Genomic DNA, 27,823 nt, shown 5'->3' on the forward strand with positions numbered 1-27,823 from the left:
TAGAGAATAAAACACACTTCTATACTTAATTCTATTATTATTTTAATAAAGATCAACCTACTGAAACCAGTTGCTTCCTTTTTTCAGCAAGCATGGACAAATAAAGATTGATTAACTCTAAATAAGAAGTTGGTGTTGTGTAGTAGCGTCGCCGGAGCTCAGCATAGTACTGTTCTGCCATCTCTGTAACACTCATGTGGATGTCTACACACATTACAGAAAGTTTCTCTTTCATTCGATCACTTCCAAGATCAACATGCATAAAAAAAGTTCTTGATACAGAAAGAAGTGCTTCTTTTGGCCACTGGAGAAAAAAAAAGAAAAAATGGCTATCTATATAATCTTTCTTGAAGTATATATGCAATATACAAACCATTTCTTTTCTAATTATTTCAGCAGAATTGTAATAGACAGATTAAAAGGAAGTGGAGGACATTATTAAATTGTACTTAATATAATATCCTACTTTCATATGGCATGAACATCAGGCAGCTGCTTTAATTTATGATTTATGGAATTGGTAAGAAATACTAAGGTAGTCCACTTGTAACCCATGAAAACATTAATGAAAATTGACTACTGAACTATTTTCCTTTTAGTAACTAGTAAAATTTAGCAGAGATATTTCTACTTTCCCTATAAAATATAAAGTAATTTTCTTAAAAGCCACAAATGATGAGAAAGACCAAGGGCCAATATTTGACCATTACCCAAAATTATATTAACTTGTATTTAATGTCAGTGTTCTAAGTAACACTTCTAACGAAAGAGGTTTCCGAGGTTAAATGTAATGGTGCAGAATATAGAAAAAAGTAAACTTGATGGGAAAATAGCAATCCTTGAAGTAGATTCATGAATTATTGAACATCTTATCAACATTCTTTAATGAATTATTTACCTGCACAAACCAGTCAATCGTGCAGCAATTCACAAGGGAGGGAAACATTCGGCACCGTGCTCGGAAAGCATCTCCAACAGGACTCATACACAGGACAATGTGTAGCTTCTGTCGGACTCGATTAATGAAGTACTGAAAAACCTGAGAAAAGACAAGTTATAATTTGGAGATTGAAAGTAAACATAATTATTAGTATCATTGACATCATCCATTTTTTAGACAGTTTGTGTTACAGAGAATGATATATTACAAGAAGCGATAGTCTAAGTCAGTGATGGCGAACCTTTTTTGGCTCGCATGCCATAAGTGGGGGGAGTGCAGGGGGTCATGCGTGGGCATGCTGCACCCATAATACAATGTACGACCTACCCAGTGCGCATGCGCGCACTACAGGTGTGACCCCCCATTTTTGCATCCTTTTTTCGCCCTCCCCAGGCTCCAGAAGCTTTATAAGAGCCTGGGGAGGGCAAAAAAAGACCCTACGAGCAAACCAGAAGTGACTTCCAGTTTGCTTGGAGGGTTGTTTTGAGCGCTCCAGAGGCTTTAGGGACCTTCAGGAGGCTTCCCTGAAGCCTCCGGAGCACTTAAAATGACCCTCTGAGCAAACCGGAAGTCCATTCCTGAACTTCCAGTTTGCCCATAGGGCCATTTTTTTGCACTCCGGAGGCTTCAAGGAAGCTCATGAAGCCTCCAGAGGGCTTCCGGGGGGGGGGGGAGCCTCTTTTTGCCCTCCCCAGGCTCCTATAAAACCTCTGGAGCCTGGGGAGGGCGAAAAATGGCTTTAAAAAAGGGTGAACTCAGCTGGCCCTCTGACAGGGCAGCGCCTTGCGTGCCCTGACAAATGGCTCCGCATGGCATAGGTTCGCCATCCCGGGTCTAAGTGATTTAAATACAGGACTTACAGTCCTGGGCTTACAGTCACAACTGAGTCCAAAATTTTCATTGGTAAGCAAGGCAGTTGTTAAGTTTTACCCCATTTTATGACCTTTTTGTCACAGTTGTTAAGTGAAGCATGTGGTCATGAAGCGAATTCCCATTGTTTGTCAAAAACTAGCTGGGAAGTTTACAAATGGTGATCACATGACTTTGGTATAGTGCAACTGTCATAAATACATGTCATTTGCCAAGTGCCTGAATTTTGATGTGACTATGGGGGTGTTGCAATGGTTGCAAGTATGAAAAACGGTCATAAGTCACTGCCATTGAAATTTTTCAATGGTCCCTAAATGAATGGTTGTAAGTCAAGGACTACTTATATACCTCTCTAATTCCTATAAATTGCTGATACATTTAAATATCTATAGTAAACATGGATTTAAATTATACATGTAAAGCAGTATTTATCTTACCTCATCTCTGTTGCCCTCTGCTATTCCTACTTCTTTTGCCTTGGGTCGAGTAGCTGCCATGACAAACTCCAGCTCATCCTTTTCAAACAGATTAGGTACCTCTCCAGAATTCAAAATATTGTTTATATCTTCTAGGAATTCTTCTACAACTATCTAAAGATTTTATAAATACCAGATATTTAAAAAGTTATATTGTTAAAAAAAGGAGTCAGAAACCAAACATTACTAGAAAATAAGGGAAAAGAGAACTAGTACCCATTATAAGAAACAGATGCTGTTACTTCTAAAATATGTTTTCTTCTCAGCTTTACTGTTAATTAGTCATTCCTAAATCGTGAATAAAAAGCCAATCATTAAGCATTTCCCCACATGATTTTTAAAACCAAAATACGTTGTTTTAAAAACTGTAGTATTAATGAGCATAAAACATATCATTGCTGCTAAAATCTGAGATTTTCAGCAGAGGAACAGATGTTTCCTTTTTTCTCAGCATGTTATTTGAACTGTTGGATTGTTTATCCAAGACTGATCACAGGTCTGTGACTAAAAAGCTGTTTGATTATTTTCATCTAATTTCCATGTATTTTGGTGTGCTGAAAACAAATAAAATATCGAAAAAACTCCTAGACGTCATGATTTGCCACAACATGCAAAATTGTCTTCAAATGTATCATTTTTTATAATTTTTGGTATTTTTTTATATTATGGGTTTTTAACCAAATTTCAAGTCCAAATTACTATTAATTAATTCACATAAGTGCATTTAAGATACAAAATTCCAAAAAAAAAAAACTTAAAGGGTTTGTCTGAGTTATGTAAAAAAAATATAGCACTGTAAATCTAATGGTCAGCAATATATACATAAGCTAAGCAAGTTTTAAGTCTGTGCTTCTAATGGTAGAAGGGGTTAATCTTTCCTGAAGAATCCAGTGGGAGGGAGACACAGGGTAGATAGCAGCATCTCTGGTCAGTGCAGGGGTGTGGCCAGCACTGTGACGTCTCATGTACAGACACAGAGCTGCTGTCAGCCTCTGCTTTGCTGCTGCTTCGGCTGCCATGAAACAGGGAGGGAGGGCATGGTATTTGGAAGGGGTTACTTGTTGTGCTGGAGGAAGATTCTGGAGTTCTGCTGCCTGTCGGATTACGCATGCGGAGGAGGTTCCCGCCAAGGCTAACGGCACCGACATTCCATCTTGGTGATGCCTTTCGAAGTTATCTCACACCTGACACTTAGGAGAATTATGATTGGACTGTAACTGGGATGCCAAGGGGTGGGGAATGGGTTATTTTATATATCAATCGCTTTCGCGCCTAAATAATCAGTCTTCGCTTTGCTACGCCTTTAATCATTTATAATTAGTAAAAGTACACTTGATCTCTACCTATGGAGTCTTGTGGTCTTCTTTCCTAATTACTCAATGAAGAGGTGCTGACAGTAAGCCAAGACTCACTCACACCCCACCAGGAGTTTTCAACCTACCGTGGGGGGTGTACTCACAAGAAGGAACAAGGAAAATGTCATTGCGAGCGAGCGATGAAGAGGAGACCGAAAGGGAAACTGCAGACCCATCTTTACCTGGAAGGCTGGCTGGCCTAGGAATAGAGGAGCCTGCGGTTCGCCTTCGATGGACATTAGGTGTGGGGCAAAAAGAGGATAGTGAGAGTTTGGATGCTGGAGTTACCAGAAGAAAACAAAAGAAAAAACCAGCCGACTGGGAAGAAGCCTTGTCTGAGCGGAGGTCCCGGGAAAGAGAACAAACGGAAGAGTTTGAACAAAGGTACTCTATGCAAAAATTTAGGGAGGGTGAAGAGGCCGAGGGGGGATGGGAGCAAACAAACCCAGAAACAGCTTCCCCCTCCCAGCCAGGGCTGCTGCCAGAGTAGGGGGGCCCCCCAGAAGACGCAGAATGGCAAAGGTCCCTCCCTTGCCAGTAAAATATAACGGAAATCCCAGGGACCTGGGTCTCTTTGTTATACAGATTTGGAACTATATGGAAATTTATGGGCCCGATTTAGAAACAGATGAGATGAAGGTGCGAATGGTTTTACTTTCTTTGGAGGGAAAAGCGGCCGATTGGATGGTCAGCTTACACAAATGTAACTCCCCCTCCTGAGGAATTTTGATGCTTTTATGACTGCATTAAAAAGAAGATTTGATGATCCGCTGATTGAAAAACGGGGGAAGGTGAAATTTATGGCCCTGAAACAGGGAGATAGACCGGTGGCTGAATATATTCAGGAGTTTCAACAGCTTTCTTCTTATATGAGAGGCTGGTCTGAAGATGCCCTGTTAGACCAGTTTGCATTGGGATTAAATGAGGACATTTACCAACAATGCGTTAACAGACACCTTCCCTAGCGAGTTACAGCTTGGTATGAAAATGCAGCAGACGTTGAGCTCGACTTGATTAGACTTCAACGTGTGAAAGAGGAGAAAGCAGAGAGATAACCCCCCCCAGCTCAAAAGGCCCCATTCCGCATCAGGGGTGAAGGGAAGGGAAGCTCCGCCGGCAAGGCCAAGCCTTTCACGTGCTTCCGTTGTGGGAAGGGGGGCCACCGCGCCATGGATTGCCGCGTTAAACTTCCTGCAACCGCCCCGCCCCCTGCCAAGAGGGAAGGGAAGACGAGTAAGACCCCGGGGAGGAAGAAAGAGGCTGCTTTCGCTGCCCGGGCGCTTCAGACAGGAGGCGGAAGAAGAAGCAGACGTCACCACCAGCTCTTCTGATGACTCCGATGATGACGCCTCGCCTCGTTGGGTGAGTTCAAATAAAGGCCCCATGTTGATTCCAGTAGAGTTAAGGGTGCCACCCGATGGGGAGACAGAACAGCTTCCCGCCCTCCTTGATTCGGGCTGTTCGAGATGTATGATTAACCCTGCAATGGTTGAAAAACTGGGCTTGAAATTAAGGACTTTGAAAACCCTATTGTTTTTTGCCAAATCGATGGATCCATTGCAGGGGGTGGCCCAGCCCATTTCTACACTGAACCTCTAGAGATGAAAATGGGCACCCATGTAGAATTGATCTCTTTTATTGTGGCTCCTGGAATGGACAGGCCCCTTATTTTGGGACTCCCCTGGCTTCGTAAATGGAACCCTCGCATTAATTGGAGGGAGGGGTGGCTGCGTATTCGGACCAGCACAGCCCCAGACAGGGAGGCCGACACCCCAGAGCCTGCTGGCTCCAACCCCGCATTGGCCGCCAGGGGCCAGGAGAAAATTGAGGGGGAAGAAAAGATTCCAAAAGAGTATTGGGACCTGAAAGGGGTTTTTAGTTAAAAATCTTCAGATAAACTTCCACCCCACAGACCTATTGATTGCTCCATTGATATTTTGCCGGGAGTAAAGCTTCCAAAGCTCCAAATATATTCAATGTCTCCTAGGGAAATGGAGGAAATGAGGAAATTCATTGATAAAAACTTGAAAAGGGGTTTCATTGAGCCAGCACAACCCAAGGTAGCAGCACCCGTGTTGTTCAGAGAGAAGAAAGATGGCTCCCTGAGATTATGTGTTAATTTCAAAAACCTAAACGGCATTTCAGCTCAGAACCTATACCCATTACCACTGATGAAGGACATGCTAGCCCAACTGGGAAAGGGCCGTATTTTCACTAAATTGGACCTCAGGGAAGCATACTATAGGGTCCGCATAAAGGAGGGGGAAGAGTGGAAACCGGCTTTCAACTGCCCCCTCGGTTGTTTCCAGTTCCGGGTGATGCCCTTTGGCTTGCAGGCGGCGCCTGCAGTCTTCATGCAATTAATTAATGAAATTTTGCATGACCACCTTTACAAAGGCGTTATCGTATATTTAGATGATATCCTTATTTACACTCAAACATATGACGAACAGGTCACCTTGGTCCACACTGTCCTGAAGAAGCTCCGGGCCGCTGAACTTTATGCCAAGTTGTCCAAGTGTGAATTTCACCAGGAGATGATTGACTACCTTGGGTATCGTATCTCCCCCGCTGGTATTGAAATGAACCCCGCTAAGGTAAAGGCGGTCACTGAGTGGGAGGCGCCCCGTACACGTAGGCAATTGCAGAAATTTTTGGGTTTTGCCAATTTCTATCGTCAGTTCATCCCTTCATTTGCCAAAATTGCGCTTCCCATCACTAATTTGTTGAAGTCCAAAGGTGGGCCTAAACCTAAGCCTAGCAAGCCGTTGGATTGGACCATGGAGTGTCAAGCTGCTTTTGAGAAGTTGAAACGACTCTTTGCGGCGGAACCAGTTCTGAAGCATCCGGAGATGGACAAGCCTTTTGTTGTTCAAGCTGATGCCAGCGACGTGGCAGTTGGGGCCGTCTTGCTTCAGACTAACGACCAAGGTAATTTACAACTGTGCGCATACACCTCCCATAAGCTCACGGATATGGAAAGGCATTGGGCAATCTGGGAGAAGGAAGCATTTGCTGTACGTTGGGCTTTAGCCACGTGGCGCCACTTTCTGGAGGGCACTAAGCACCCCTTTGAGGTGTGGACTGACCATAAGAACTTGGAAGCTTTGAGGACTCCCAGGCGCCTCTCCCCTAAGCAGATGCGCTGGGCTCAGCATTTCAATCGGTTCAATTTCACACTCAAGTACATCCCAGGAGGGAAAAATTTTATGGCTGATGCTTTCTCCAGACGTCCTCAATACAACTGCTCTAAACTCAGTGTTATCCAACCCGTGGTTCCCACGTCCAGCCTTGCTGCTCCTGTTGTTACTAGGCAGCAGGCACGCTCGAAGGTGGAAGTGTCTCAAGATTTCCTCTCTGATCTCAAAAAGGCCCTTCCCCAGGATGACTGGTTCCAGCAGCATCAAAGTGAATGCACAATAAGAGACGATTTACCGTGGATTGGAGCGAAACTTTACGTCCCTGCCTCTCTTCATCTTGTTGTCCTCCAATGGGCTCATGATTCCAAATTAGCGGGTCACTTTGGATTTGTGAAGACGCTGCATTTGGTGAAGCGGCAGTTTTGGTGACCCTCTTTGAAAAAGGACATTGAACGTTATGTTGCCAGCTGTCCAGTCTGTGCAGCTGCTAAATGGCCACCAGGGAAGCCGCAAGGTCTACTCCAATCTGTAGCTCGCCCTGTCGCTCCCTGGAAGGAGATTTCTATGGACTTTATTGTCGAACTTCCGGAGAGCCTGGGGCACACCGTTATATGGGTGGTTACTGACTTATTTTCCAAACAAGTTCACTTTATTCCGTGCCACAAGATTCCTTCTGCAAAGGCACTTGCTAAACTCTTCATTTCTCACGTTTACCGTTTGCATGGTGTGCCTGATCGCATCATTTCCGATAGAGGTGTCCAATTCACTTCTGTTTTTTGGAAGGAGTTTCTTAAGCGCATTGGCTCCGCCCAGGGTTTAAGCTCCGCCCACCACCCTCAGACTAATGGGGCTTGCGAGAGGACTAATTCTGTGCTGGAACAATATTTACGTTGTTTCATCAATTACCAGCAGGATGATTGGGTGGACTTGTTGCCGCACGCGGAAGTGGCTTATAATAATTTCGTACATAGCAGCACTGGATTCACTCCTTTTCGAGTTGTATCTGGCCACGACTTTGTTCCTATTCCCGAGGTTCCTCTTGAGCAACCACAGATTTCGTCCGTCTCCGAGTGGAGTGAGCGATTGAGCCATATTTGGCCTTTGCCACTTAGTACTTTGGATGCTGCGCATCGCGCACATAAGAAACAGGCTGATAAGAAACGTGTGCAACCTTATCAGTACAAGGTGGGTGACCAGGTTTATTTATCCACGAAGTTCCTTCAAACTACGCAAAAGTCTAAGAAGCTGGGGCCTAAGTACGTGGGCCCATTTCCCATAATCAAGGTCATCAATCCTGTTTCGGTTCGCTTGCAGCTACCCAAGCACCTCAGCCGTGTTCATCCAGTTTTCCACGTTAATCTCATTAAACCTATTTGTTTCTCATCTTTACGTCTGCCTGTGGACCCACCGCCTGCCCCCCTGTTGATTGATGGTGAACAACATTTTGAGGTCCGGGAAATATTGGACTCTCGGCGGCGACGGAATCGGATTCAGTACCTAGTGGCTTGCAAGCATTTTCCTCCATCTCATGCTGAGTGGGTGGACAAGTCCCATGTCCGTGCTCCCCAGCTGCTCCGACAGTTTTATTCTGCTTATCCTGACAAACCCTGATTGACTCTCCTTCCTGACTTTCTCCCCCCCTTTTTTTCTTTTTCTGTTTTTTTGTTGTTCGTCTGTTTGTTTGTGTTTTGTCGTTTTCCAGGCCTGACCGCCTTTTTTCCGGAGGACGGCCGGATGTCAGCCTCTGCTTTGCTGCTGCTTCGGCTGCCATGAAACAGGGAGGGAGGGCATGGTATTTGGGAGGGGTTACTTGTTGTGCTGAAGGAAGATTCTGGAGTTCTGCTGCCTGTCGGACTACGCATGCGGAGGAGGTTCCCGCCAAGGCTAACGGCACTGACATTCCATCTTGGTGATGCCTTTTGAAGTTATCTCACACCTGACACTTAGGAGAATTATGATTGGACTATAACTGGGATGCCAAGGGGTGGGGAATGAGTTATTTTATATATCAATCGCTTTCGCGCCTAAATAATCAGTCTTCGCTTTGCTACGCCTTTAATCATTTATAATTAGTAAAAGTACACTTGATCTCTACCTATGGAGTCTCGTGGTCTTCTTTCCTAATTACTCAATGAAGAGGTGCTGACAGCTGCTCTCTCCTGCATGCCACACTTGTGCACGAATCATCATCAGGTTCTTGGTTCTAGGCTGTTCACACTTTTTCATAGCAATTCATGTTAGCTCGTCATTCTTCAACCATTATGTTATGGCTCCGTGAAAGTGTATTAATTCACCAGACAGTTTCTGTTTCATCTGTGGTGAATATACAGTGTTGAAGCAACAACAGAATATTACAGACTTGGTGAAAAAAGTATACTTCACATACTTTGGACTAAAAATTGGAGATCAAGATAAAGTTTGGGCACCTCATAAAGTGTGTAAACAGTGTGTTGAGGACCTCCAAAATTGGTTCAAGGATAAGAAAAAATCTATGGTATGGCCGGAGCAAAAGAACCATAGTGATGACTGTTACTTTTATTCATGCAATGTGAAAGGGTTTAATTCCAAAAGGAAGCATTCCATTTCATACCCCAATCTTCACTCAGTAATTCGTCCCATCTCCCATGGCAAAGATCAGGGGTGGGTTCCTTCTGGTTCGCCCCGGTTTGCACGTACCAGTTGGTCGTTGAACCTGGAAGTAATTAACTTCCGGGAAAGCCGATACCGGTCCTGGCCCCTGTCGCTGCAAAGAGCCCTTTTGCCGGCGCGTCGCAGCTCACTTGCTCACTCCCCTGCCCATCCGCAGCTCGCTCGCTCGCTCCCCTGCTCGTCTACACTAAGCCCAGCCTGCTGCTCACTGATTGGTTGGAGTCAGACCAATCAGTGAGCGGGCTGGAGGCGAAGCGAAGCTTTTTTTGCGCTTGACATCCATTTGAAAATTCCCTTCGCCTTCCAGGAGCTTGCTGCTTCCCCCTCAGGTAAGCAACTATGCCCCGGCGGCGGGACTCGGGAGGCTTCGGGTGAGTGGCAGCGGCCCAGCTTTCGCAAGGGAAGGCCTTCCCTTGCAAAAGCTGCGGGCTGGGGCATGCCATGAGGCCGAAGCCGGGTGCGGGGTGGTAGTGGCTGAAGGCGGCGGCCTAGCTTTTGCAAGGGAAGGCCTCCAGGCCTTCCCTCGCGAAAGCCGCGGCCTGGTAGCGAAGGTGGCCTACCTTTCGCAAGGGAACCCTCCCGCCCCACCTTCGAGCCTCACCTGGCTGGCTGAGCCTGCCAGGGAACCTGCTTAGTGACCCTAGCCTTGTCTGAGGCTCCAGTGTCTTACCTATTCCTGCTGCCTGCCTGCTCCCTGTTGCTTCCATCCATTGCGACGAGGATCCATTCATTGCATCGGAATGCTGCTGATTCTGCCTGCTGGTAAGTGATCCGTTTTTTTTCTCTTTTATTTTTTTAATGTATTTTAAAATAATATTTTATTTAATACACAGAATTTTTTAAAATAGTTTACTTAAAAGTATTGAGTGTAGAATATTTTAAAATGGTTTGCTTCAATTTATTAGACTATTTAAAAAAGATTCTATCCAAAATAAATTAAAATAAACCATTTTAAAATATTCTACAATCAATACTTTGAAATGTATTGTGCATAGAATTTTTTATAATAGTTTTATTGTAATTTATTGTGTATGGAATATTATTAATGGTTTCATTTTAAATTATTGTCTGTGGAATAATTTGAAATGGTTACAGTGTAAATTATTGCTGGTGGATTGAACTAATGGTTACAGTATACTATGGCTGGTACAATAACTTAAAATTGTTACAGTGTAAATTATTGCTGGTGTAATACTTAACAATGGTTTTTAAGGATTTCTTTTATTTATAGAATATCTTTTTTTAAATTATTTGGGGGGGAATTTTATTTTTTAATTGTTTATAAAATATATTTACTACAAGAAATGTTATTCTTTTTTGCAAATGTTTTCTTTGTGATGCAATATGTTGTTTTTAAGTGTTCAGACCAGGTTTATGTGTCTCAAAGTAGCTGCTTTTCTATGGGCAGGCCAGGTTTCTTGCAAGGCAGCTTTGCCAGATTTAGTGTGTTTCACCCTCGTTGTTTAGGTAATTCTGAGGTGGTTGATGGTTCTGTGAGCGCCTGTCCTTTATAATTTTCCAAATTGCCTTGATGGTTTTTATTCCAGTGACTTTGTCTTTCCTGTCCTTAGGCTTAGGAAAAAAAACTGGTTTCATTGGCAGTCTTGGGGGGGGGGGCATTCTTATTTTTTGGTGTTTTCCTTGCACTATCATAATTTGTGTGTGTGTGTGGGTGGGTGTGTAATGTCCCGCAGTTATCTACATATTAATAATGATCTAGTAATATTAATAATATCTGGTAATTAGTAATATCTAGTAATAACATTGTCTTGGCCACTCCCACCAGGTCACATGGGTGGCAGCCTGGCAGGCCACTCCCATCTGATCACACAAAGGAGGCCATGCCCACAGAGTAGGTTCAAACAATTTTTGAAACCCACCCCTGGCAAAGATATACCAGTACCCAAGCCCCCTGCTACCTTGGAAGAGATACGTGGCTCTGATGAAGGTGAAGTCATACCTGAACCAGATGACAAATCAAATTCTGACTTTGAAGATGATACAAGACCAAAATTGTTTTCTCAGGAGGAGATGAATGATTTGGTAAGAGACTTGACTCTTCCCAAAGATGCCGCTGAGTTACTTGGATCAAGGCTGAAAAGCAGGAATTTATTGTTGCCAGGAGTGTCATCTTCATGGTTCAGACATCGTGAAAAGGAGTTCGTTCCTTACTTCGCCCAGGAAGGCAAGTTGGTTTATTGCATCGATGTCGGAGGTCTGATGGGTCAATTTGAAATCCAATATGATTCAGAGCAATGGCGACTTTTTATAGATTCTTCAAAAGGAAGTCTAAAAGCAGTTTTACTCCACAATGGTTTTTATGCTTCCATACCTTTAGGTCATTCCATACATTTGAAGGAAACCTATGAGAGCTTGGAATTGGTTCTTTGTAAACTTAAATATGAAGACCATGGTTGGCAAGTGTGTGGGGACTTGAAGGTCTTGTGCATGCTGCTCGGGCAACAAGCTGGGTATACCAAATACCCTTGTTTTCTGTGTCTATGGGACAGTCGAGACCAATAAAATCACTGGACCAAGAAGAGTTGGCAGCCAAGGGTGCTAACAGTCAGTGAAAAAAATGTCCTCTGAGAAACTTTGGTACCTTCCCATAAAGTTCTTCTTCTGCCTCTCCACATAAAATTGGGATTGATGAAGCAATTCGTAAAATCACTTCCAAGAGATGGAGAATGCTTCAAATACTTGGTCACCAAGTTTCCATGCCTGTCGGAGGCAAAATTGAAGGAAGGTGTGTTCGTCGGACCAGACATTAGAAGGCTTATAGTTGATCAAGAGTTTGTCAATACCATGACAGATCCTCAAAAAGAAGGGTGGGTTGCATTTAAAGAAGTCGTACAGAAATTTTTAGGCAATAACAAAGATCCTCACTACAAAAAGATCGTCGGAAGAATGCTGAAAGCATTTCAAGCTTTAGGTTGCCTGATGAGATTGAAAGTGTATTTCCTCCAGTCTCACCTTGACTACTTTCCTGAAAATTTGGGAGATGTGAGTGAGGAATAAGGTGAACGACTCCACCAAGACATTAAAGAGATAGAAAGGAGATACCAGGGAAAATGGAGCATTACAATGATGGCAGACTACTGTTGGATGCTTCAGAGACATTCCAGATGCTACTCACAGGCATAAATGCACCAAAAGGAGCCTCACAAGGAAGAAGAATCGAGTTTAGTGTGTGTAAGTGAGCTCATTTCAGTTCAAAAAAGAATTTTCATGAAAATATTGTAATAAAACTTTAATTTTATAAGTCTATTTCCATTTATTTTGAGGTATTGCTTTATTTAACATAGTTACCTAAATTGTCAGGAAACGTGATGTCCTATGACAAAATGGAGATCATTTTTGGATTCAGTGCATCAAAAAACATAAAGATTATGTGGAATAACCAAAACAGCTCTCAATTTTTTTTTGCAGACCTATTTTGATTTATCTTGAATGGGGCTTACTTCTGAATATAAATAAAGATTGAAAAATTAACCTCATCTAAATTTGTCCTTAGCAAAATAAGGAAGTTTTAAGCAACATCTTAAAAAATCTGGATAGTTCAATTTTACTGATTTCATTTCTACCGTAAATTTGTAATGGCAATAGCACTTAGTCAGCATATTGCCCCCCAACAATTTTGGGTCCTCATTTTACCCACCTAGAAAGGATGGAAGGCTGAGTCAACCTTGAGCCTGGTGATATCAAATTGCAGGAAGCTGGCAGTCAGCAGAGCCTGCAGTACTGCACTCTAACCACTGTGCCACTATGGCTCTTAAGACAAGTTTATATTTTCAACAGAAAGAGTCCCTGGATAATCATAATAGTGCCAATTTTTATTCTGCTTCATTAAATCAGTACAGTAAAAAGTAGAAGAGTAACCATGTGTACCACAATATTCCACAGAACATAAATAATCTGTATTATATCTTCCTAATGATATATGTCACTCAAATTCAGAAAAAAAAAAACATTACTAGAAAACAAGGGGAAAGAGTGGGATGCAGAAAGAAAGAAAGGCACGTGCAAAAAAAGGAGATGTTTTTCTTAGAATTCCATGTTTATTTTCATCTGAGTAAGTTTTTTATGAATTTTTGCTGGATTAAGTTTAAAGCAGTCTTATTTTTATTGTTTGTTTGTTTATTAAATTAATAGGCCAACCACCTTTCGTCAAGGTAATTCTGCCTTAGGATTTATCTACTAGTACATGGTATCCAAGTTTTATAGTGATTCTGTGCATTATCTCAATATTTTAATTGTTTGAAATATTTTTCATAACTTTCTGTTAAATTATCTCTAATGAAGTAAAAATTCTCAAACTGTTTCCTGATGGAGATTTGAGGCAGTTAAGCTACAAATTGCCACTTTAATATATGTTCCCAGGGAAACTAAAATAGTCAGCTAAGCCATAAAACATAGAAAAGGCCAAGAAATGCTGAAAAGCTGGGAGGCCACAGAACTCTGGCAAAGCAAAATAAATTAACTCCCTTTGGGGCGGGGGGGACCACAGAATCCTGCCTTTAGTTCTCTCAAAACCCCATTGTCTTTGTAGTCCTGCCCCATTACCTTATAGTTGCACCTCAACAGCTGCATTGAGCTAACTAGGTATGTGATCTAATCAAATATTTTGTGCTGGCTATACCTCATGGAATACCTGACTATGGTGCCCATTTTCATACATATTTTAATTTGCACACATTTCTTAAAAGCACTTGCACAGGGTTTTTTAGGCCTCCTCCATTTCTTTCAAAGCTGGCAATAAACCAATTTGTGATTCAGTTAATATATTAATCCGATTCAAATATATCCCTGAAAATATATTTCCTACACTAAACGTTCTTTAATAAGGGCTTTGACTAACCCCATGCCGAAACCAATTATCAAACCAGTCCATCAGACCCCAGAGTAAGTTTCTCATGGGAAGTAAGTTGTTTTGCTCTGAGGCTAAGCCACAGAATATCTTACAGCATAAGGGAATGCTATTGATGATCCCTGAACCTGACAGAAGGAATTTGGCACATTTAGCTTTGAGAAGGAATGACAGAAAGACTATCACATTTTTTTGTTTCTATCATTCTAGAGCGCACAAGATGGATTTAAGTTACAAGAAAGAGGATTCCAAATGAATGTCTCCACCCCCCCAAAAAGGAGCAGTTTGACTGTGGAACAAATTAGTTCAAGAAATGATGAGTTCTCCTTCACTGATGTTCAGGCAAAGAGGAGTTTGACGGCAGGGCTGTCAAGCTCCTTCCCCACGGGCCGGATGTGTCATGCACTTGTCACACCCATGCCCAGTTTAGAAAAGGGGACAAAAGTACCAATATATCACGTGAAGCCACTGTGATGATGTGAGTTTGACACCCTGCTATACGGCCATCTGTCTAGGATGTGTTTTTGCTCTGAGCAAAGGGTTCATTTAATCGCTCTTTACAATTCTATCATTCTATAATGTTTGACCAATTGCTATAGGGTTGGCTTTATTATTCAATTTGTTCCCTGATAGCTAAGCTGTTTCCATTTCATGATACATAATTAACATATATTTATTTCACACAATTGAAGTATTTCATGCAAATTCCATTTTTTCTTTCACGGAGCAAAAGGCAAAAACTAAACAAAAAATAACAATAATGAACTAAACAATTGGTGATGATATTCATGATGATCTATCACTATAGTAAACATTTCATTTGATGCATGTGATATTCAAAGAAGAAACAGATTTTAAATATCTCAAATTCAATATTGGTAACCACAGCAACATTGATATAGATTACATTATTAGAAAAACTACTGCCAATATATAGCTACTAAATAGCAGTAAGAGTTAGAGAATCATAATTTATTGTGGGGTTTTTCAAGCTCTTTATTGTTGTGTTAATTTTCAGTCAGAGAGATATTTTTAAGTACCGTTGCTGTAATTGTGTTTTAGTTTTCTAACATATTGCAATACTAAATTTGGCAGCTAACGACAGAAATTGAATCTATTACTTATGCTGCATCAATTTCTTTGCTTTAGGAAATATGGATAATTAAAAGCAGGATTCATTATGAAAGATTGTGGGGTGAATTTCTTCAAAAACTTTGTAATAAAAAACTAATTGGGCATTATCACCAAAAATGATAATATGTGTCAATTTGTGATTATCCTACCAACACTATTAACAGTTTATATAAATTTAGTATAGTGCCTCCTATTGATATTTATCTGATCCTTATATAAACTAGATTTTAAAAGGAATTTTATCCTTCAAAGAGTAGTAAGATACAAAGAGCTGTATCAAGTTCAGAATCCTAATCCTCCAAGTTTTGATAAAAACTTTCAGGAAAAGCCTGCTGAGCTTAATTAAATTTTACATAACACTGGAGAGATTTCCTTGCTATTAAATGAGGTAGATATGTATCAATCTTAAAATGATGTTAAAAGTGTTTATCATTTTTTTTAAAGAAAGAAATGCTTGATAAATAATACTAACCATCTCACAGTAACTGGGTTATTTCATGGCAGTTCCAATTCTCCTATAAAATGTAATTTATGTGAAGTAGGTCTATTAGAATAGCAGCCTAATCATTCCTGAATGCAGTTCAACTAATATCGTATCTGATCGAGTAACCAATCTTGGAAACTGAAAACTCTGAAAAGTTAGAACTACTGAAATAATCTCAATGTTAACAGGTTCCAATTTTTAATGTAGTTAAACAATTCTACTATATTTTTTTCATTCTATTCCACTGTACTTAATTTTTATTTCTATTCTACAATGTATCATTTGTATTCTATAATGAAACAATTGGGGGGAAATGGAATTGTTTTAGGAATGAAGAGAGCTCTTAATGTCCTTGTGATATATCTTGATAAATAATGCTTATTATTGTTTTATATACATTATGTATATCTGTCTGTCTGTCTATCTATCTGTAGCAGCCACAGAGACAAGGACTTGAGTGAGCCTTTTGCAACCAATTGCCCACCTTTGATTAACTTTACATTTTTATCAGCCTCTTATTGTATTGTTTCTCAAGCTGAGTGAAAATTGTTTCTCAAGCTGAGTGAAAACTGACCTTTCAGGCAGCAAATGTGTAAACCTTCGCCTAAAATTATTGAAGGCACACCATTATTTGAAAATATGTGGCGGTTGATTATGAGAGGAGAGGCTATTCCAAGATGAGCGCAGGGAATCATGGGGGAAACTAAGAGCAGCTGCAGAGAACGGCCCTTATGAAATAGGTTTTCAAAAATAAAAATGGTGGGGATTTTCTGGCTCAGGTATAGTATAAGAGGTATCATTGTGAATTGAATGTTAAGATAATGATACTAAAGATTGGAGGCAGACAGAGGGAACGTTTGCCTTAGATTATCTCTTCAGGCCTGGCTACAGCACAGAAACCGCTTTGGTCGCATTGACCGATGACCTCTGGAGAGCCAGGGACGGAGGATTTGCCTCCATCCTGGTTCTCCTTGACCTCTCAGCGGCTTTCGATACCATCGACCATGGTATCCTTCTGCGACAACTGCGGGAGGTGGGGGTGGGAGGAACTGTTTTGCAGTGGTTCTCCTCTTACCTCTCAGACAGGTCGCAGTCGGTGTTAGTTGGAGGGCAGAGATCGACCCCTAGGCCCCTAACATGTGGGGTGCCGCAGGGTTCGGTCTTGTCCCCCCTACTTTTCAACATCTACATGAAACCGCTGGGCGAGATCATTCGGCGGCACAGGATAAAATACCACCAGTATGCGGACGATACTCAGTTGTATCTGTCCGCCCCGTGCCAACTCAATGAAGCGGTGGACGTGATGAACCAGGGAATTGAAGCTGTTAGGGACTGGATGAGGGCTAACAAACTCGTGCTCAACCCAGATAAGACCGAGTGGCTGTTGTGTTTCCCTCCCACCAATTTGGCAAGTATTCCACCTCTCAGGCTGGGGGGGTCAAACACTATACCCCTCAGACAGGGTCCGCAACTTGGGAGTCCTCCTGGACCCACAGCTGACTTTCGAACACCATTTGTCAGCTGTGACCAGGGGGGCATTTGCCCAGGTTCGCCTGGTGCACCAGTTGCGCTCCTACCTGAACCGGGAGGCTCTCACAACAGCCACTCGTGCCCTTGTGACCTCTAGGCTGGAGTACTGCAATGTGCTCTACATGGGGCTGCCCTTGAAGAGTATTCGGCGACTTCAGCTAGTCCAGAATGCGGCCGCGCGAGCGATTGTGGGTGCACCTCGCTTCACCCACATAACACCTATCCTCCGCGAGCTGCACTGGCTACCTGTCGATCTCCGGGTGCGCTTTAAGGTGCTACTTGTCACCCATAAAGCCCTACATGGTAGTGGATCTGGGTACTTGAGAGACCGCCTACTGCCAATTACCTCCACGCGACCTATTAGATCTCATCGATTAGGCCTCCTCCGAGTTCCATCTGCCGGTCAATGCCGACTGGCAACTACGCGGAGGAGAGCCTTCTCGGTGGCAGCTCCGACCCTATGGAACGATCTCCCCGTGGAGATTCGTACCCTCACCACCCTCCAGACCTTCCGCACAGCCCTCAGAATCTGGCTATCCCGTCAGGCCTGGGGCTAAGACTGTAACCCGCCCGAATGGTATGAATGTTGTGTTTTTTAATTATGTATTGTCTTATACGTTAAAAGTTTGTCTCCCCCTCCCCTTTGGGTTGTGAGCCGCCCTGAGTCCCCCCAGGGAAAAGGGCGGCATACAAATAAACTTCTACAATCTACTATCTACAGTTCCCAGTCCCTAGTGAGGTTAAGCCTGAGTAGTGAGACAACATTACAGGACTGTTGTTTTTTTTTTAAAGGATACTGGATAAACTAAATATGAGAACAGTGAATAAGAAGGTTTTAGAGCTTTCTTATGGACTGGATGGATGCTAATCAGCTCCTTAAGAGCAAATCAATATATTTTCTTTCAAAGCCAAGCATAACTTCACATTCCAGACATTCTGCTAAATCAGTGTTTCTCAGTCTTGGCAGCTTGAAAATGTGTGGACTTCAACTCCCAGAATTATTATAAATAAATAAATTATTTGAGACTGCTCATAATTCATTCAAAAACTTCTCAACTATTTTGTGTAATTCTGGGTTTTGGCTGAGAAATAACCCAAGGAGCCCTGAAAGGATTTCATGCCAGAAATAAGGCAAGAGTGGTATCTCTCCCACTTTCCCCTTTTCATCTTTCCCTTGTTCCCAGAATTACCATCCAAACTTCCTCTATAATTTTTCCTCATTGGTTTAATTTTTTAAGGTATCAGAATTATGTAAATCCACAGAATCCTATTCATGTAACATGGTAACATCTGTTTAGTTCTATCCTCTATTCATCAATTAATACTGGCACAAATACCTATTTTAAAAATGTCCTTTCAATAGATTTAGTTTATTTTGTAAATAAATTACTGTTCTAAGTATCAAACACTGTTTATATCACTACTTTATCTTCAATTCCTCCATGTTATTCCACACTTCAATCACTTATTAATGTTGCCATGGAAATTGTTGTCACTTTCATTGTTGAAAACAATGTCTGATATTTCATGAGCTTCATTTCAAGTGTATTTCTTTTTGTTTCTTTGTGCTTTTTTGCCCTCGTTTTTATTCTTGTATTTCTACACTGGTTTAGGCATGTCAATGGATTCTTATAGTGTTATTTTTTCTCTTTCTGTAATTTATGGGCACTTTTTAGTTTTATGGAGAGTGTCATTATCCAGCAGTGACTGATACACATACAGTTGCAAGTTCTACAGTAGCTAAGGATTCTTATTCATGCTATAAAAGAGTTCCATCTTCTTAATCTGGAATTGTACATTACTAGCTATGTCCCTCTATCACTTTTCATTACAATTCCTAGAATGAAGAGTGAGAATTCTTTGCTATGCCTTGAATTACCCTTCACCAAAAACTAGCAAACTTCATTGCCTGCCAGTTTGTACCAGTATCTGGGATAAAACCACGAGGCAGACAGAGGTAATCCTTAGTTATGACCCAATTACTTACAAGCCAAGTAAGCCCAAATTTTATGCTCCTAAATGAGAAATTTGTTGAGTTTTACTCCATTTTACAGCTTTTCCTGCCACATTTGTTAAGTGAATCACTGCAGTTGTTAAATTAGTAACATGGCTGTTAAGTGAATCTGGCTTTTCCATTGACTTTGCTTGTTTGAAGGTCACAAAAGGTGATCATATGATCCTAGGGCACTGCAACCATCATAAATGTGAGTCAGTTGTGAAATCACCTGATCATGGGTATTCTTAGTAAGGTGGGTAACTTGAAATGCTGAGTAAATACAGACATACTTTTCAAGTAGACAGCTATTTGAAGTTACAACTGCCAAAAAATCTTATGGAGATATTTACGCGAGCGAGAGTTTCTGCATTTGCGGAGCAGCAGAGGTAGAAGACCTGGCTCAGATCCTATTTGATTGTTGCTTTATAAGGGGATGAGAGACAAGTACCTTGGTCAATATACCAAACGAATGACCCATTGGGATCCCCATATCAAAACAACTTACCTTATGTGCAGCCAGAACTGGAAAATAACATTTAACACAGCATAGGACTTAAACAAAATGGTTTGGTTGAGATCTGCATATGTGGGACTGATCGGGGTAGTTTGCAGGGATGACGCCGAAATATAATTTTATCATATTTTATGTATATCTTAAATTATTGTATTCGATTCCAATTTCATTTTAGACTGTATTTTATTACAATTCCATTTTAAATCATTTTTTAAATTCCAATTCCATTTTAAATTGTATTTTATCAAATTTAATTTTATATTGCTTTTATCAAATTTTAGTAATAATTTGTTTCTGGAACTTTGAACTTTGATATGGCCCAAGGACTAATCAATAAAGACTCAATGTGAAATCAGATTATGGGGATGCTGCAACGGTCATAAGTGTGAAAAATGATCATGCCACTTTTTTCAGTGCTGTTGTAATTTCGAATGGTCACCAAGTGAACTGTTGTAAATCAAGGTCTACCTGTTTTGCCAAAAACAAACAAACAAACAAACAAACAAAGAAATGACAGCCCACATCTTGCAGAAACATGAATGAATCCAAATTTTATCTTCATCCTGTGCTAGCAGAGTGTATCTACTTTCAGTGTCTTATCTGAACTTTAAACATTGAATGGCATTTAATATTCCCTTTCTGAACTGCTTTGGCTGCATGAACAAAAGTACATAAATCACATCGCATTTCATTATATTCATAGTGCTCTAAGTGCAAAATGAATTTCAATATTATTATAGCATACCTGGGTGTCTGTGAAAAGGAAAACCATGTCTTTGTCTTCCACCCCTGCCATTTTGTATAGCTTCCTAAGGTCTTCATGGAAAGTGTCATAATTATAGCCACGACTTAGTTCTATTTGAAAGCATTTATAGCCACAAATGTGAGATGCAAGTCTAGTCAGAGACTGCTTCCCTGTGCCTCCAACACCCACCAAGAGGGAATTTCCTCTTTCCTGACGAATCATCCGAGCAATTCTAGGCAGAAAATTGAAATGACATTTGACTTTGATAAAACTTACAAAAGTAAAAACACCATTCTACCTTATTCATCTGTGACATACTCTATGTACAGGGATTGAAGCAGAGGAATTTTCTTTTAATACTCTCCTAGGACATGACTACAATACACATACAAGCACCCGCTTATTATGGCTCAAGAATCACCCTTACTCACGTAATTAAAATTTGATGGCAAAAATCTCAATATAATTTCCTGTGTTAGATTTGGTTACCCCTTCTGACCAGGAAGAATTAAGTTTATGAAATATAATATAATCACCACCAAACCTGTTCTGATTTATGAAATTGTGGTTTGCTGTACTTTGTTACAAGGCTTATTGATGGCTTCAATGGTTTAGGTTGCTCACTGGCATTTTCCTTTTTTGTTCTTTGCCCTATTTGCATACCATGCAAATTTCTGTTTTATATTTTAACTATTTGTACCATATTTACTTTGAATATGACTTACATAGTGCTTTCTACAGCTTTGACACATGCATCTTTTTCCTATCTTTATGCTACTCTTCAGTGCTCTCCACCTAAATATTATGAGTCTTTCTGCAATCTCTGTGGAATATTTTTAGATTTCAACAGGGTGGGGTGATAATCTTACTTTATTCAAATGTCACATTACCTAAAATATGGTGAAGGACATATAAAATTAGGTTCACATATTGGAGTGAGCTTGTCTTTGCTTGCTTGGAAACTGACCTAATGGTTGGTTTGTTTATAGCTACCTAGCTAGATATAGTTATAAATGATATAGTGATAAAGAGAATGAGATAAATTAGATATGACATATAAATTATATTAATAAAATTTAGATATTGCCCATTTCACACACAGAGTCACTCTGAGCAGATCACAGGTAAAAAAATTAAAAACCATAAAAAATTAGTAAAGTAAGAGCCAAGTAAAAACCAAGATAGAATAATTTTAAAGTCAAGAAATAGAGACAGAAGGAGCGCTATATCTCTGATATGTATTGTCTATGTATATGATCTAGTTTTGGTTCACTTTGACAAACGAATTGGTCTGGGACTCAGGAACTCTGAGTTCTAGGCTTCCCTTAGGCATAAAAGCCAGTTGGGAGATTAGGGCTGGTCATTCTCTTAGAGAGAGATGTAGAAAAGTTGTTGTGGGGAAAAGAGAGAGCAGGAGTATTAGATACATCCACTGTCTATATGTAGAAGGCAGGGTAATAAAAAAGGATACTCTTGATATTTAGGAATGTAAAATTTATCAGACGTGAATACTTTAATTTTACAAAAATATGCACAGCTTGGAACTGCTTATATTCTCAGATGAAAGCTTAATAATTCTTTTTTTCCTTGCTAACGACTTGAATTATTAAGTTTTCACTGTCTCATTAATTGGAAGGCTAGTCACAATTGCAGTTGTAACCTGAAGACTACCTATATGTGACAAAGGTATGTCATATATTTCATATATATACATATATATACATGCATACATACATACATACATACATATACATACATACATATACACATTGTATTGTATTGTATTTATTTGTCTTGTATGCCGCCCACTCCCAAAGGACTCTGGGCGGCTCACAATAGACAAGGGAAGGGGGAAGACTAGACAAAGACAACACTTTAAAAACAAAACCACAACATTCACAATTTCCGCGGGGCTGGATGTTTCACAGGCCCCCCAGCCTGCTGGAGCAGCCAGGACTTGGTGGCTTTGCGGAAAGCCGGGAGGGTCGTAAGGGTCCGGATCTCGACAGGGAGATCATTCCAGAGGGCTGGAGCTGCAACAGAAAAGGCTCTCCCCCGGGGGGTCGCCAGCTGACATTGGCTGGCGGATGGAATCCGGAGGAGACCTAACCTGTGAGATCTGATCGGTCTATGGGAGGTAATCAGCAGGAGGCAGTCTCTCAGGTACCCAGGTCCGATGCCATGTAGGACTTTATAGGTAGCGACCAGCACCTTGAAGCGGATTCGGAGACTAATGGGTAGCCAGTGCAGCTCACGGAGGATAGGTGTGACGTGGGTGTACCTGGGTGCACCCACAATAGCTCGCGCGGCTGCGTTCTGGACTAACTGAAGTCTTCGAACACTCTTCAAGGGCAGCCCCATGTAGAGCGAAATACATACATACATACATGTATGTAATTTTGTGTCACAACCCCTGGTATGCCCAAATATAGGAGGATCTGTGCTGTATTACATATTAGGCAGTTGTATTAGCCACTAAGCTTTATTTATCAGCAAAAATGCAACACAAATGTAACAAAAAGGCAACAGTAAAAATAATGGCTTTCTGTCTGGATGGTCTCTTGAGATGAGCCGATAGACAGAGAAAGGAAAGCAGTATGCTTCTTCCCATATTTGGGCATACCAGGGGTTGTGACACAAAATTACATACCTATTTCCCTGGCTCAGCTGATAAAGGAGGAGAACCTGTGGCTTAGTGGCTAACACAACTGCCTAATATGTAATACAGCACAGGTTCAAATCCCAGTAAGGGTATGGCTAGCTGATGAGAGCTTGAATAGCTTGAAACAGATCTATACTAGTCTCCCTTTATTTATTTATTTATCAGCACAAATGCAACACACACACACACACACACACGATATTCAATGTATATATAATATTAATACTAAATTAATGATAATTATTTACCTTGAAACATGCTCTACTGCATCTTGGAAAAATACCAGCTTGACCTCTTTAGAGCTTGTTATATTGTAATCATCAAGATAATCTTGTAAAACTCCGATAATCTTTTCCATGTCAGGTAACTCTTCATAAATTCGATCGGCTTTCTCTATTCCAATCTACATGGCATCATTGAAAAAAATCAGATGAATATAATAAAATGATAATTTAATGACAATTGGGAACAGACACTAATCAAAGAAATGTCATGATGACAGGAGTGAAACAAGGTTGACAAAGATTGTACAAAATTAAGCATGCAGAGAGAAAAGTAGTTTGTCACACCTCCTGGATCTATTAATTAACTTAAAATGTTAGGGGTAAGATGGTTTCTTGTGAATGTAGGTTCACTGGAATCCTTTTCCCTTGTGTTTTACTCATTGTCATGGATTCATGGGAAACACTATAGCAAGTTAACAGTTAATTCAATAAACCATCTCTTTTTTCTGTTCTTAAACTTCATAGCATTTTATTTTTTAATGAATCCATATCCTAGTTTTCAACTATAACATCCTTCAAAGCAATTTGGAATATGTCATAAGATACTCCCTGGCTGATTGATATGGCAGAAAAGAGAACTCAAGGTATTACTAATCCATTGCTCAGCAATGAACAGATGGGAATACATCATTTTTAGATGTTTTAAATTTTCAACTATCTAAATCTAAACAATTTATCTAAACCATTTCCAAAGGTGTTAACATTGACCTCTGTTTGTTTTCTTGTTTTTCCTTTTCAGTTTGATAAGCTCAGTGGTGGAAAATGTATATTTGCAGTACACATATCTGTCATTCTCTAGGCTTTCTTTTTACAAATATAACTTCATATTCTTATTCGTTTATGAAGATAACTTCCAAGAAAATGTACATATTTAGTTTCTTGGTGGAAAGAAACCTGACATTCTTATTATGAAAGTATGCTTTTTTAATTCCCTTGTCATCCAAGCAGAAATCATAGTCTAAGTCCATGACTTACTGACGCTGTCAACTGTTATAAATGAATCTTACAAATTTGCAGTGAGACTCTCTATTTGACATACTGCATATAAATAAGCTTCCGGAAGATGCCTGAAGCAGGGAAGTCTCCTTTTCCTTGGCTGTACATCTAACAAATTATTTGAAGTCTAGAATTTAGCCTTTTGGGAAAATATTAAAAAAACACTAGTGCTTGTTTTTTGCTGACACCAGATCTATGTTTTGATTTGAAGTCCAGGAGATCCACAAATCTTCTCAGGGATTGTTCCTCAAAAAGAAATGACAAATGCAGACTACCACTTAAAACAATTTTATATCCTTGTAATTAATATCTGTGCACATTTAGGACATTTCCTTCATAAAACTGAAGGTAAATTCAATGTAATGAATCATGTCACATTTATATAGGTAAATATTTAATTAATAGATTTAGTGAAATGAGTTTCAGTGCCTCAGAGATTACTCTAGGAACTATTCCAAAGCAAAGGAGTTCACTCCATATGTTTGTGCCATGGCCATCTGCTGATCAGCTGTTTATTTTCTGCACTGATTTGATCTGTCAGTTCTGAAAGCAGCTCAGAATTTATTCCTAAATATGACACTTCCAGAAAATCTAACAGACACATTCCATCTCAATAAAAAGACACCATCATTTGTGGGGGGAAGGAATTCCGTGAATGTTATTAAGCGTTGGCAACATTCCGTTCTAATACTTAATAATTATGTAGATTTTTCATGTAAAAAAAAATAACAGATGTCTACAAACTAACAGATATTTGGCAGAGAGAGTGGTTTTAAACTTCACTCTTGACTTTTCACTCCTTGGGATCTATTACTTTTTATATTTGAAACAATATTTATTTATTTATTTATTTATTTATTTATTTATTTATTTATTTATTTATTTATTTATTTATTTATTTATTTATTAAATTTTGTATGCCGCCCACTCTCAAAAGAGACTCAGGGCGGCTTACAATAAAAGGGAGGGGGGATATAAAAAAAATAAACAACAGTTTAAAATTACACAACAGTCACAAACCTGAAGTGGGCTGGACAACTCAACAGCCCCAGGCCTGCTGGAACAGCCAGGTCTTAGTCACTTTGCGGAAGGCCGGAAGGGTAGTGGGGGTCCTGTTCTCAACGGGGAGTTTATTCCAGAGGGCCGGAGCTGCAACAGAGAAGGACCTCCCCCGGGGTGTCGCCAGTCGACATTGGCTGGCAGATGGAATCCGGAGAAGGCCTAGTCTATGCGATCTAATCAGTCTTTGGGAGGTAATTGGCAGGAGGCGGTCTCTCAGGTAACCAGGTCCGATGCCATGTAGGGCTTTAAAAGTAACAACTAGCACTTTGAAGCGTGTTTGGAGACCAATAGGAAGCCAGTGCAGCTCACGGAGGATAGGTGTAACGTGGGTGTACCTAGGTGCACCTACAATCGCTCGTGCGGCTGCATTCTGGACTAACTGAAGTCTTCGAACACTCTTCAAGGGCAGCCCCATGTAGAGCGCATTACAGTAATCCAGTCTTGAGGTAACGAGGGCATGAGTGACTATCCGAAGGGCCTCCAGGTCCAAATAGGGTCGCAATTGGTGCACCAGGTGAACCTGGGCAAAAGCCCCCCTGGTCACAGCCGACAAATGATGTTCTAAGGTCAGCTGTGGATCCAGGAGGACTCCCAAATTGTGGGCCCTCTCTGAGGGGCGAATAATTTCACCCCCCAGGCTGAGAGATGGAATAGCTGGACCATCCTTGGGAGGGAGCATCAATAGCCACTCAGTCTTGTCGGGATTGAGTGCAAGCTTGTTTGTTCCCATCCAGACCCTCACAGCCTCTAGGCACTGGCACATCACTTCTACTGCTTCACTAAGTTGGCATGGGGCGGACAGATACAATTGTGTATCATCCGCATATTGATGGTATTTAATCCCGTGCCGCCATATGATCTCACCCAGCGGCTTCATGTAGATGTTAAATAGGAGGGGGGACAGGACCGAACCATGCGGCACCCCATAAGTGAGGGGCCTAGGGGTCGACCTCTGTCCTCCGACCAACACCGACTGTGACCTGTCCGAGAGGTAGGAGGAGAACCACCAAAGAATGGTGCCTCCCACTCCCACCTCCCGCAACCGTCGCAGAAGGATACCATGGTCGATGGTATCGAAGGCCGCTGAGAGGTCAAGGAGCACAAGGATAGAGGAGTGACCCCTATCCCTGGCTGGCCAGAGATCATCGATCAGTGCGACCAAAGCAGTTTCTGTGCTGTAACCAGGCCTGAATACAGACTGAAAGGAATCCAGATAATCGGTTTCATCCAAGGACCGCCGGAGTTGAAAGGCCACCACTTTCTCAACAACCTTCCCTACAAAGGGGAGGTTGGAGACTGGACGATAGTTACTCAAAATGGCTGGATCCAGAGAAGGTTTCTTCAGGAGGGGTCTCACCACCGCATCCTTTAAGAGGAGCGGAAAGGATCCCTCCCGGAGAGAGGTGTTAACTATTGTCTGGATCCAGCCACGTGTCACCTCCCTGCTGGTTGAGACCAGCCAGGAGGGGCACGGGTCCAGTATACAGGTGGAAGCACTCACCGCTCCCATGGCCTTGTCCACTTCCTCAGGAGCGACAAGTTGAAACTCGCTCCATAAACTCCACTCAAGACCTTCCCCCGGTACCTCGGCTGGTACCGTGCAATTGGAGTCCAGATCTGTCTGAATCCAAGCGACTTTATCCATTAGAAACTGAACAAGTTCCTCAGCTCTACCTTGTAAAGGGTCATCCGCGTCCTCTCTTTCAAGAAGGAGCGGGTTATTCTAAACAAGGCGGCTGGGCGCAATTCAGCGGATGCAATAAGAGCGGCAAAATGCGCACATTTCGCCGCCCGTATTGCCACGAGATAGGCTCTGATATAGGCTCTCATCAGTGCTCGGTCTGACTCAGAGTTACTGGCCCTCCAGCGGCGCTCTAGGCATCTCTTTTGGTGCTTCATCTCCCGGAGTTCCTCGGTGAACCAAGGAGTCCTCCTGGATCCGCTATCTTGGAGAGGCTGCAAAGGCGCAATCTGGTTTAGAGCCCCCGCCGCCGCTTTATTCCAAGCAGCAACTAAGGACTCCACCGGACTGTGGACGAGAGCGTCAGGTATTTCTCCAAGCGCCGTCTGAAATCCCATAGGGTCCATCAGGCGTCTGGGGCGGAACCACCTAATCGGT

At 41.4% G+C, this 27,823-nt stretch overlaps 1 protein-coding gene across 1 annotated transcript in view; it reads right to left on the reverse strand.

Annotated features, from left to right (window-relative positions):
* Positions 1-27,823, reverse strand: part of DNAH6 (dynein axonemal heavy chain 6) — a 207,943-nt gene that overhangs the window by 87,116 nt on the left and 93,004 nt on the right. The window contains exons 45-49 of the mRNA XM_087716259.1: positions 23,611-23,765; positions 20,701-20,932; positions 2,248-2,400; positions 899-1,039; positions 62-304 (exon numbers count right to left, since the gene is read on the reverse strand). Coding sequence (XP_087572385.1) covers positions 62-304; positions 899-1,039; positions 2,248-2,400; positions 20,701-20,932; positions 23,611-23,765 — 924 coding nt within the window. The remainder of the gene's footprint in view (positions 1-61; positions 305-898; positions 1,040-2,247; positions 2,401-20,700; positions 20,933-23,610; positions 23,766-27,823) is intronic.

Source organism: Thamnophis sirtalis, unplaced genomic scaffold (assembly GCF_051295495.1).
Source record: "Thamnophis sirtalis isolate CommonGarterSnake01/CBP01778 unplaced genomic scaffold, rThaSir2_p1.2 scaffold_5, whole genome shotgun sequence".
Taxonomy (NCBI): Eukaryota; Metazoa; Chordata; class Lepidosauria; order Squamata; family Natricidae; genus Thamnophis; species Thamnophis sirtalis.